Here is a 12,588-nt window from a genome sequence, read left to right as displayed (position 1 = left end):
GTCTAGAAATGGTGCAGAACTCAATGACTTTGCTCTCTCAAGACCTGATTTTGTCTTGTCTGCTTGGTCAAGAAGGTTGATTTATAAAGGCTGTTGAATAGATCACATATTTTCTTGGATTGTCAGCAGGCCTCTGCCTTAAACTATTGAGGACTGTGCCAAAACCCCTCAGCTGATGATCTCAGTTTGCATCCAGAGCCTGCCAATGTCTGAACCTCACAAGGAAACTGAACTGTATAACCTGCTCACATTAATCACACAGTGTACAGTGACTTGGCTGTCAGATCAGATCCCCATCTGAGGTAGCAGTGCTCCAGACTGGCTGGCACTTCTCGCTTTCCCTGGTGGCCACAGTGGAACCCACTGAGTTATATTTGATCAGAGAAGAAGCATGTGCTGTACAGTAGTGGAAACCATCAAAATAGGTCCTGTCACCTGCTCTTCATGCACACCTTCAAGTTTTTCATTTGGAGGATTGTGGCCACAGAGTTTCTGATGCACTTCCATGATAGCTTTGAGGAATAAGTCATGTACGTGTATCAGAATTGGGGTGCATATTGCTGATGTGCAAATGACCTGTGGGCATCTGAAAGGTGACTTAGGATTATAAACCTATCTGGGAGAAGAGGCTGGTAAAGTGAGTCCAACAACATGAGTGCAAATCACTGTTTGCTTTTCTTCAGCAATTTGCTGTCATTTTACTGAATCACCCGGGTGTTCTCCCATACATTGTGGTGGTGATTTTTTATAGTAAAGCAAGCAAAGCTTTTCCTGCCTGCCATCAGGAGCTGGTTCCTATCAAGGTACAAGGCAGATTTGCCGAGACTTCAATTCATGTTCACTTGCATGAGATGTGAAACATTCTTTATTGTCTGTATTGAGAAGACCACTGTGACTTTCATCTCTTTTATTAGCAGCTGAGGAAAAGATTTGGCTTTATTATTCTCTTCTTGGTTTACCCCCCTTGGAAACTGCTGCTTGCATTTTATCACAGTTTTTTCTTTGCTTTTTGTCTCTGGCAGCAAGCACAGTCCTGAAAGAATTGTTAGGTGATTAAACTCAGCCATTTCTCTGCTGGAATTATTACAGCAGAGTTTGTGTTAAGCTCTGATATGTCTTAGTGGAGCAGGGGGACAATGTGTGTGTGCTGCTGGGCAGGAAACAGCTTTTATTGCAAAAATCAGGGGTTTAAGATAGTTCATTATACTTATCTCCTTTTAATTAAGATTCCTTGTAATAGTTTTTTGTTGTCAGAGTTTTGCATTTTATCTGTTTATAATTTACTCTCTATTTATCTTTGTGTTATTGCTGAAGACTGCTGTGCCCAGAACACATCAGGAGCACATAGTCAGCCCCATCACAGTAGGTGGGAGGCTTGGTGCTAACTGCTGTGTTCTAACAGATTCCTGTCTGAGCACACCTGAAGGAGGTAACAGCAGTGTTCTGAGCAGTCTGCCCTGCTGCACTGAGGTGTAGGAGTTTGAGTACATCCTGCAAAACAACATAGAAAGTACCAGAGGGTTTGCATGTTTATGCAGTCTCGTTCTGTTTCAGCGCTGGATCAAACAAGCTCTGGAAGAGGGGATGACTCAGACCTCACCAGCTCCACAAGAGAACAGAACCCAATGTCTATACCAAAGTAACGAGAGCAGCAGTTCTTCAAGCATCTGCAAAGATGACACAGGTAAGTGCTCAGCACCAGTAGTGTGGGCTCTTGAGTGAAACTGGGGAAGCTGCTGAATAACAAAGGCAGCTGTGCAGGATGTGATCTTAATGTGTACTACTGCTCAATGGCACAGCTCTGTGCAGGTGGGAATGATACTTTGCCCTTTATTCAGTTTTCTGCAGACCCATTCTAGCTTGACTGTGTGTGAAGCTTCTCAGTACTCTATGGAAAGATAATCACTTTATCTTGCTTTATCAACCTCAGTGCTGTGTGCTGCTTAGTCCAATAGAGGTAAAAACCAAAAAAGAGTACAATATCATCTCTTTTCAGCAGGGTGCTGTTAGATGGACGAATAAACATCTACTGACTATAGGAAGATATAGCAAAGTCTCACAGGCATGTAGGTAATGAGCAAATTATTAAGTCTCAAAGATGGAGGAGCTAAAATCTGTGAGTAAAGCAGCAGAATGGTTAAATATTGTGTCTGAATCTTTCTACAGAGAAAGAGGGTGAAGATCTGCCCAGTCAGGGATTAGTTTTCCAAGGACAACAGAGACAGGAGGCTAGACATCATGCAGAAAATACAGAATTGATTACTGAAAAGTTAGATGAATAGGAACTGGACAGAATGCCAGAGCCAACAGATGCACATCCCTGAGCAAGACCTGAAGAAGAAACAACTGAACTGCAGGATTTACTGAATACTTTTATTTTTTTCTTCGAACTGAGCATCAAAAAAGATACTATTTTGACTATGGGTAGGACTAAGGGAAAGGCATTAATCCTTTGTGGGAGTGAAAAGTGTTTGGGCTGTATTGACATAGCCTATAGGCAGCTGTTAGGTTCAAGTAATAACTGAGCTGCCTGTGGCTGTAGCAGTGACAGTGACATGTCCTCTGACCCCTTTCCTCTTTCTGTCCCTTCCTGTCTTCCTTTCCCTTAGCTCCCTCTTGTGCTTACTTCTGCTTGAGATACTTCCTCTCCTTGTTCACTGTATGTTCCTGATTATGTATTGTTCTATTATCAGTATCTAGACATGTCTCAGGATTCGTATGGAAGCACTTCAAAGGTACTTCATTTTGAGGAACCTTTCATAGTCACATTGGAGACTCATGGGCTCCAGTTGGGTTGGGAATAGGGGGCAGGAGACAACGTGTGGTTTGCACGTGGTTAATGGTTGAGCCCTGTCCTCAGCTCAGTCTGTTTTTCAGACTTGCTGAGTCCCCTGAAGAAATGGAAGTCTCGCTACTTGATGGAGCAGAATGTGAAGAAGTTGCTGAGGCCGCTGTCTCCCGTCACCCCTCCACCTCCCATCCCTTCAGTTCCTGGCTCAGCGAGCCCACAGCTGGCTACACCCAGCTCATCACTGCCGGGAGAGGAGGAGAGTCGCAATGGTTATGGCATCATGTTCTCACCAATTCCTTCTCTGGCTGCTAGTCGCTGCAATACTCCACTACAGTTCGAGGTAAATCTGACCAGGGACTGGGAGTGCTAAAAAGTGTGGAACTGGGGTATCTGCAACAGAGGTAGCACTACAGACACCTTCCTTTCTGACAATGCGGTTACGTTGCCGAGCATCACTTGAGCACTGCTGGCTTTCTCCTCTACTCCATTTCTGGCCAGAACTCCTGCTCTAGTCAGAGCTTGCTGCAGCCCAGCCTCCCCTCACTTTGTAGCTACCATTATAACATTGGTATTGTTCTCTTCTCCACTTCTGCACAGTAGCTCCCAAGTTTTGCAGGCTTTTCAGTGTTCTTTAGTCATCTTCCCCAGTCCAGATCTCTGTGGCAATGTGGCTAATAGAATGTCTGTGGAAGTTCACTATAGTGTTTTGGAGATCTTATTTATTAACCTTTTGGGGAAACCCAGGCTTTCCTTTCTGCCTTGTTCTCAGACTGAATGCTGTAAATGGCTTTCTCTGTATTTCATGGTGCAAATACCTACCTGACATCATGAGAAATACAAAGAATAAGATGCTTTTCTTAACATTTGTGTTCTGTTTTGGATACTAAGTTATAGCATGAAGCACAGTAGCCCAGTCCTGTCTCTTTGCTTCCAGGAAGCTTTAGAAACTAGTTTACGGATGGAGTTGTCATTCCAGGCTATTTCCCGGGATACTCTGTTTAGAATAGTCATTGTTAACCTCTTTGCTTGTTTTTCCATTGATTTCTTTTGCCTCCTGACTTAAGTAGATGAATAATGAGATGCTTTTCTCTTCTCTAGAACGTCTCCTCCCCTGAGAATTCCCCTGCACACAGGCCTGAGTCCATGTCACCCGAGGTAGTTACCACACTGTCTTGATTACATTTGAGGCCAGAGAGTGTGTGCTTGTGTGTGTATTGAGGCCATGGTGGGAGGGAAGGGGTGAGGAGTGTGGAGGTGAGTGGGAATAAGGATGGAGTGTTAGTCACAATAAGGCTGAGGAAAGTTTTCAGGGTTATCACAAAAGAGCAAACAAATTGAGGACTGGGATTTATTACTCACTTGACACTGATGGGAAACAGGCAGTGTGAGGTCTTGGTATGTCTCAGCTACTGAGGTGAAGGCAAGAGATCTGGAGACCTTGGAGATACCATCATCAACTTCAGCCCCAGCCCAGTAGATAAGTGCTGTATGATATTTACTCAGTGGCAGCAAAATGCCTATGGGGGGAGAAAAGGGCAAGCACTCAGTAGTTTTGAGTTAGGAGGACACAGTGGTGCTCCTGACCTGCTCCCTTCAGCCTGGATTTATCACCTGTTCACTTGCAGACTTTAAAACGTTGAGGTGATGCCAGAAAGCAGGATTTTGTTTACCTGTTGGCCTGTTGTAAAACATGAGGTGAAGTATTCAGAGCCCGTTTCATTGCAGAAAGCACATGCTCATCTCCAATGTAGCAGAGGAAACATTCTCAGCAGCAGCAGTAGGGCAGAGCTGATGCCTGATGCTGCTGTGTTTTCCCCTAAGCACTGTAGTCCTGCAAAGAGGATGAAATCTTGTCAGTTATGCTCATTGTCTGAGATCCTGACATATTAACATGGTGAAGGAGATGATTATGCAGTTGCCCTGGAGGGTTTTTGGCACTTCAAGCAGATAAATGGAGATACTGTTGTATCAGTGCCTAGTGCTCCAGAAACTGTGATAGCACAAAGATGATGGCATTATGGTTTTGTTAGAGAATGTAACATGCAGAAATGCAGTATAAATTAAATGAATGTACTATTGTTAGAGATTTGCAAAGCTCACAATAAGTGAAAACAAATGGCTTGGATATCCTGGTCATTTTATTGTTAGGAAGTTAGTAGTGCCTGACTTGGGACAGCCAGGAATTGGCCAATAGAACAACAAATGGACAGCAGATCTTTCTGTTTTCTCCCCAAAATGAACCCAGTTAGTACTCTGCGTTGGCATCAACTTTGGGACATATGAGGCCATTGTGAAAATGCTTTTTTTTTTCCTCTTCATTGACTGCTTGGACATAGTGCTGACCCTTATTCTCTTGCTGCAGTAAGACTGCTAAAGGACAAAGGCTACCTTGCACTGGACAGCTAAACTGATGCTTAGTTTCAGTCACTCCTTGTAGAATGAGTGAAATAGCACAGGAAAGGACCAAAGAGGTGATCAAAAAGGAGCTGAGAAGCAGTAAGCTAGCATTGTACAGAGCACTTTCTGACTTGATTCTCTCTCCCTGCCTGACCCTTTCCCTGACTTCCTATCCCCTCCTATATCCTTATTGGATTTTCCAGCTCTGCGTCCGATCCGACTTGGATTTGAAGGGTGGGTACGTGGATTCCAGTGCAAACACCTGCCCAGAACGGCCGCTGCTGCTCAACTTTGGATCCTCTGATCTGGCTCCACAACCCTCCATAAACTCTACTTCAGAGATGAACTTCCCAGGGAAAAGTGGGGAAGCACAGATGCTGCTACGAAGCTCTGATCAGGCTTTTCGGACAGAGTTTAATTTAATGTATGCCTTCTCCCCATTGAACGCTATGCCACGTGTGGATGGGTTGTTGCAGGGATCTCCTCCTTTGGGGGAGAGGAAGCCAGTGAATTCGGAAGCAGGATGCTGCAGCTCTCCTGCTGAAGGGTATTTCAGCAGACATGAGTCAGGGCTGCTTAAAGAGACAGTGCATGGATCCATGTCACCCTGCGGCGAGAGGGCTTGTGAAGGTGTCAGATCTGCTCCTCAGAATCCTCCACAAAGGAAGAAGGCAAGTATTGCTGTAAAAGGAAGTCTTAGGTTGTAGGAACCTGAGTGGGAGCAGTAAGCACCATGGAAAGACTTACAGGGAGAACAAAGAGAGCAGAATACAACTAAAATGTAGTCTGGGCAAGTAATCCAAGCAGCCAGTGCCTGGATGGAAATAATCTAAATGTTGTTAAGAGTGAGCTGCCCTTTAGGCAGGATTTTAATGTGAGAGGTGAAAGTGAAAGTTCACAATGAAAATACCTCTTCTAGGAGTTGTTCAACTGAGACGAGACCCAGAGGAATAAGAGTGCAGCTGTACTGGTTGGTGGAGGTGTTATTTACCAGGATGGAAAGAGTTCTTACTGGGTCTAATGTTTGAAAAGCTAGGCTGTTTATTAAAACATATTAGGACATTACTGTGGAAAGACATGGCAAGAAAAGTAGATGAAGGTTGTTACTTAAATTTTAGCTCTTTAAAAGTAAAACTACAAGAGTATTGTTTAAAGAAAACACATGTGTATTGGTTTCTAACTCAGATCACTTGTGTAAGTGTCCAGCTGAATGGAATGTCTTATTCCTATTCCATTTCTGGAGGGTTTTGGGGTTTTTTCCAAGTTATCCTTAAAACCTTCATGTGTTGAGTTACTTTTGGAAATACCCTCTTCAACATTTTAGTATTGTAAAGCCTTTTGTGCAATCATTGAGTCATAGTTGATAAATTCTACAGCAGAGCTGCCTTCTGTAAGTCCTTTATGTCTCTGTGCCTCATAATAACGTACGGGGAAGGCACGCTGAAAGGTAAGTGCTCATCTATATATACATATATATTTTTGGCTCTGCTGTCCCTGTGTTAGGAGATTGTGTTATCTGGGACCTTTTGGTCTGTGTCTTTGACAAACCTGAGAGTGTTCTGCACAATCTACAGTCTACGTTTACTAAAAGTAGGTTGGTTTTTAGGGGTTAGTACCTGCAGTTTGCAATGCCACCATAGCAGGAACCCGCTCAAAGGGTGTTGAGAGGAGGGAGGATATAGAGGCTTGATGGTTGAATATACAAGCATGTACTGAAGTAATGTGAAATCCCAGGTTGTTAGGGAAGCAGACTAGCTGGATACTTCTTCTGAAGTATTGGTCATATGCTGGTACAATGTGGGTGAGTGGTCTAGATCTGTACCACTTTCCAGGTACACCAGTAAAAGAGCTGATTCAGGAAGATTTTATAATCCCAACAAACCTTTTGAAGTTTTATCTGCAAACCCAGAGAAAAAGATTTTCTTAATGGGTTTTGGGCCTGTTCCTCCCCTTCTCCTGGTCTGTTGCATTCCCAGACTCATGGCTGCATTTTTCTCTCCAAGGTATCTCTATTAGAGTACCGCAAGCGGAAACAAGAAGCCAAGGAGGGAGGTGATTCCATGCGATGTACAGGGACTCCCACCCGACAGGGCAGCAACAGCTCTGTAACTGACACAGATGGCAACAGCTCTGCAGTACGAACCCCATCCTCCCCACACAGTGGCTTCTCCCCTTCTCATCCCTCCCTGCCTCATGTAGAGGACATCAGCCCACCAGACTCGAGGGGGGCTAGTTCCTCATCGTCACTCAGCAAGTCCCAGGAGAACATCAGCAGCAGGTGGTGAGTGTTATCCTTCCAAGCAAGCCTGAGGTTGCTCCACAGAGGAGGACCAAACTCTGTAGGGGGCATGTCCATAACAATGTCTGCATGTGGATGGATTCAGTCAGGTCTCTTGGCATTGTTCTCTTTCGTAATTGTTAAGCAGCTGTGAAGGATACAAGCAGCCTTCTCAGCCTGCCCTTTACTTCTTGGTTTAGATATCAAAAACTGTCTTTGAAAGATACAAAGATAAAGAGTTGACTCTTCCACTGCTGTCCTTTTAAAGTCTCAGGTTTGAAGGTCTTATTCTTGCAATGAGAATTTAATCCAGGTCTGGTCGTCTTGAACATGAGTGATCCTAAATCAGCTCCTACTCAGAAGGAAAGCTAATGGAGCACTCTGCAACTTGACGTGTGAGAAGTAGGGACAGTGAAACAACTGCAGTTTTCCTAATGCCTTGCACATACAGCTTGAAGAGCAGTTAACAGGCTGCAGTCAGTGGCTTGCCAAAGGCATGGCAAGCACACCTTTATCATGTTACAATAAGAAGGCTTGATAAGGGGAAAGGCTGGTCTTCAAAACCTTTTGAACCCGGTAATAATGTCTGGTCCAAAAAATGAAGTACTGCAGCACCGGAATGCAGAGTGTTTCATTCTGTAGTGTCACTGCAGTGATGGTTAAGATGCTCTGCTGACTGATGTAGTACACTGGCTCTGCTGCTTTGTATTCAAGTTCTGTTCCTGCACACCACAGGCTAAAAGGCAGAACTTCCTTAATGCTGATCTCCACATAGGCAGCTGTGCCACTGCACATGTAATGGTGGGGGGTGGCAAAGGAAGGAGATGCAAAGCAATGCTGAAGGCAGTGAGGAGGAGGATGTCTGTGTTAAAAGCGCTTGAGATACATTCATTTGGGTGGATTTGCAGGAGCAGTGAGATCTGTTTCTTTTACTTCTTTATGACTCTTCAAGCAGAGATTAATCGAAAGAATTTGTCAGTACTCTGTCTACCAAATGACCTTCTGCCAGATGTTGGGATTTGCCCCAGCTGAGGCTGATGATTAGCTTATAATCATTATTTTATAATCAAGTTTTATCCTGTGCAAGCATCGATAACCCATGTCCTTCTCCTCCTGTGCCACATTTTTCTGCCTGTAAAAAGGTGAAAGAAAAACCTTGAATGGGAAAAAATAATAGCTCAGGATGAGGTGTTGGTGTGGCAGCCTTGCTCTAGTACCATGTTTTATATTCCAAGCTTCATCTGTTGCCCATCAGCAGGTGCTCTGGCTTCAGTTTCTCACATGGTTTCGTGAGTAAGTATTGTGTGGGAATAAAGATTGTATTGTTACAGGACACTGGATGTAAAGTTGGAGCCATGCTGCGATGTTTTGATATGGGATGAAGCAGTTTTGCTGCCTTTTAAGTTCTTATTCTTCTGTGTTTTAATGGGCAAGGCTAACAAACGTACAGTCGCCTTCTACTTAAAAAGCTATATTAGGAACTGCATGTAACAGAGTTAAAGTTGTGACCCAGTTGCATCTTTAAGTGCCTACATTCCAGATACATTCCCAGACATTCACAATAGGATAATTTCAGGGACAGAAGGAAAGGGTGGGAACTAAAAATACATGCCTTACTTTTTTTGCATTGCCCAGATTTTTTGCTGAATTCTACAATAATTGCCAGTAGCTTTCAATTAAAAAAAATTAAGTTTCTGTCTCTTTCAGTTGCCAAGATACAGCCATCACAATGTAAACAGATGTGCTGCTGCCCAGTAAACCCAGCCTTGCAGAACACTGTCTCCAGCAAAACAATAGCAGCAACGAAGGTGTGAATTCACCCCCTCACCCTATTCACCTCCATGAGGTGTGAACTCTGGTGTCTTCTCCCTTCTGCTTCAGTGAGGGGTGAATTTTAATGTCTGGGCTGTTATTTAAAGAAATAAAGCTGATGGAAAGCACAGTTTTCTAGAGACCTTTAAAAAGAAAATAATTAAATACAGAAATATGTGAAGATGGTGTTAAGCTGCATGCAGTGCACTTAATAATACATACTTAAATGTAGGCATTCTTAAGGCACATGTTCTTCAGTGTTTAGGGTAAAGGCATTGCAAATCCCTGGTCAAGGTAACTATCTCATGGGTTAAAACACACACTTCTAAAGAGACTTGGATGGTCCTGTACATGGTAGATTGCATGTTGACCTGGGGGTCTGGGGTTTGGCTGTGGCTCTGGTTTTCATCTATACGTTGGCTTTAGGAAAGCTGCTTCACCTCTTTTTCACCCTCAGAGCAGACACTGGTGATATGTGATGGGACAAGATCTAGCACCAGTCTTGAGTGGAGAGTTTTCACATTACCAAATAAATGGGGCATAGTAGTACGAAGGGACAAAATGGCCAGACTAGGTGTGACTGTACTGCCTTGACACTGTAAAGGTATTGGGTTTGCTTCTTTTTAGGTTGAATACAAGTAGTCTGTGTGAAATAACTGCAACTAACCTTAAAATAATGCCAGGATTTCCAAAATGCTGTTGAATCTCAAACATGTTTTCTGGGATAAGGTGGCCTGTAATCTGCTGATCTACTGAACTGGGTGTTCTATGGTTTTGATGAGAGTGATGACTTTGTTCTTCTGAGGGCAGTGCTACCATGGGAGCCAGGGACTGGCAGTGGAAAATCCCACAGGAGGTTATTTACATTGCAAAAGCAGTTCAGAAGTTTATTCCTCATCTGTCTATAGAGCTGGTGGTCTCCGATTCCCTCCCTTTTATGGTAGGGGTTTGTGCTCACACTAACATTTACCAATGGATTTAAGCAAAGCCAGATGTGTCTTGCGATCATTCCAAGGACGCTACAGCCCCTGTGCGTGTTGGTCACATCACTCTTAGCTGTGTCATGGCAATCCTCAGCTGTTCCTGGGGTTTTGTTGCAGGATGGTCCCAACGTCGGTGGAGAGGCTTCGAGAGGGCCGGGGGATACTTGAGAAGGTGCTGAGAAGTGGTGCAAAGGTATCGCAGAGAAACGAATCCTCACCTTCCCGTGACAGTGCCATCGAGAGAGATGCAGGTAGGGAGAGGAACCTTTTGAACACTTGGTTGGTCAGAAGTGATGGGCTCAGGTAACTTTGCAAACTTCTCTGTGAACTTAGTTGTACTTTCATCTTTAACATTATCAATGCCTTCTAAGAGCCTCCTGTGTACCTTATTGCTATTCAGATATGCATTGACCCTATATCCCTCTTTTATTTGACCTGGAGCACCTCCAGGATTCTCCAGAGTCTGGACTCAAGGCTTACCTGCAGCTTTGGCGAGGACAGCTCCTTTGTCCTTGGACAGACAAGTTAAGCAGCATTACCTCAACTGGCCCTGGTTACTGGGGATAAAAGTGGTAGCATTTAATAATTCTAGCTGGCTGAACACTCAGATAAATGTATTATCACACTAAAATGCAGGTGTGTGCTTTAGGCTGTGCTAAGACCTAATTTAGCTTCTAAATCTTACCTCAGCTCTTTTTGAAGTTATTGATTCCCTGAGTTGTGATGTTTGTCAGTTGTGTGAAATGCGCTGAGCTCAATTCAGTTCTGGTTGATGTTCCTTTCTTCTCTGAATAAAGCATTGTCCTCGCCAAGGAGCACGCGGGGTCACTGTTTGTGACTTGAGCTGGAATTACACCCCTCTGTTACTGATCAGTGGGCTAAAGGTGAGATGTAACTTTGTGAGGGATGGACAGATCACTTCATCATTGCCCAACTTCTCAGCTCTGAAATGGAGTGATTTGTCTTTTCTTTATTTGCAGTCTCTGTTGAACACAATTGTGTTTCCCTAGCAGACAGTGCCCTCGGAACCCTGACTGCCCCTGGGACTCAGAGCAGTGGATCATTGTATCTGAATAACTTCGCCTGTTGCCATCTGCCCCTGCTTCCTCGTAGCTGAGGACTGTTGTTACACTCCTGGCTGATACGACTGCAACTTGCTGATGATCTGTAGCAGGGATCTGAACCATTTGCAGTAAGGCCTGTTTAGAAGGGTAGGCAAAATCCAGGCTGTAATCTGCACAGCTCTGGCTTTTCAGTCCTACCCAAGAGCTAGGCTGGAGCTAAATGCTTGTCTACATTGATCCATTCTTTCTTGATGCACAAAACCCATCCCACTCCAAGCTGTGAAAACTCAGTGCTGCAGCTGACAAAGGTCTTTTTGTCTCTTTCATCCTAGTGCAGCAAAATGTCTTTATTCTCTTGTTTTGCATACTTGGGCAGTTTCTTCAGTAGCTGGTTTAGATCTGCTTAGATTTTGTGAGCCACCTTCCCTCCCCCAGCTGCTGCTCTGCTGCTTACTGAAACAAGTGAGTTGCTGAGTCCCTGCCATGCCTGGTATCACCTGTAGCAGTTGTGACAATACACACTTGATTACACACAATACACAAGTGAACACAAGTGTAACAGATGATAATATGAGGGGAGCTAAAAACCCCGAATTTGAATTATTTGCTGATGGGGCATGTAGGAATGAGATGGAATTTGTGTGCATGCCATATTTGTGAGAATGGCAGTTGCTCTTAGCTTCATACAGGCTTTGGGTAGATCCAGGCCAGTACTGCCAGGAAAGGCAGTTCTTCATGTCCTTCCTTGTGCAGGAATGAAGAAGTAAGTGAGGGAAGTGTTGGCTTTATCTTTTACATAAAACAAATTCAGGAAGGTTATGGTTTATTTACCCTTTGTCTTTCAATAGCCTTTAACTCATCAAGGTGTGTTTTGTGGACAGCACTGCAATAAATACTGCAGCCCTGCTGGTGTGCCTGGCCTCTTCAGAAACAAGTCCTTTAGATTCCTTCTGATTCTCACACTCAGCTTCTGTTGGTCACAGCCATCTCCTGCACACTGAACTCTCGGTGTCTTCTATCCATCACTGGTTAACAAAGCATGCCCCAAGCTCCCAGGCTTTGCTGTTCTGCAGTGCAGCACTTGGAATGTCACCCACAGCAAACAGCACTGGATGCATTGGATGCTGTTTCGGAAAGTGGCACAGGACACGTGCTGGAAGGTTCACACCGTGGTCTCTCTGCAGGTCCTTGTCCTGAGCAGGGAGGGTTCTGAGCCCCAGCACAGCTCTGTCATATCCGTGTTCAGCCAAGCTGGTAACTGTG

The 12,588-nt window shown here is 44.3% G+C and overlaps 1 protein-coding gene across 1 annotated transcript in view; it reads left to right on the top strand.

The window, feature by feature from the left end:
- The window catches only part of SETD5 (SET domain containing 5), a 61,929-nt gene that overhangs the window by 47,058 nt on the left and 2,283 nt on the right, over window positions 1–12,588 (top strand). The window contains exons 17-22 of the mRNA XM_034066536.1: window positions 1,555–1,684; window positions 2,878–3,131; window positions 3,890–3,946; window positions 5,392–5,859; window positions 7,192–7,469; window positions 10,379–10,512. Of these exons, the coding sequence (XP_033922427.1) occupies window positions 1,555–1,684; window positions 2,878–3,131; window positions 3,890–3,946; window positions 5,392–5,859; window positions 7,192–7,469; window positions 10,379–10,512 (1,321 nt within the window). The remainder of the gene's footprint in view (window positions 1–1,554; window positions 1,685–2,877; window positions 3,132–3,889; window positions 3,947–5,391; window positions 5,860–7,191; window positions 7,470–10,378; window positions 10,513–12,588) is intronic.

The sequence above is a fragment of the Melopsittacus undulatus genome, chromosome 9 (genome assembly GCF_012275295.1).
Source record: "Melopsittacus undulatus isolate bMelUnd1 chromosome 9, bMelUnd1.mat.Z, whole genome shotgun sequence".
NCBI lineage: Eukaryota > Metazoa > Chordata > Aves > Psittaciformes > Psittaculidae > Melopsittacus > Melopsittacus undulatus.
Note: the sequence above shows the minus strand (reverse complement) of the source record. Positions and strands in the feature narration are given on the sequence as shown.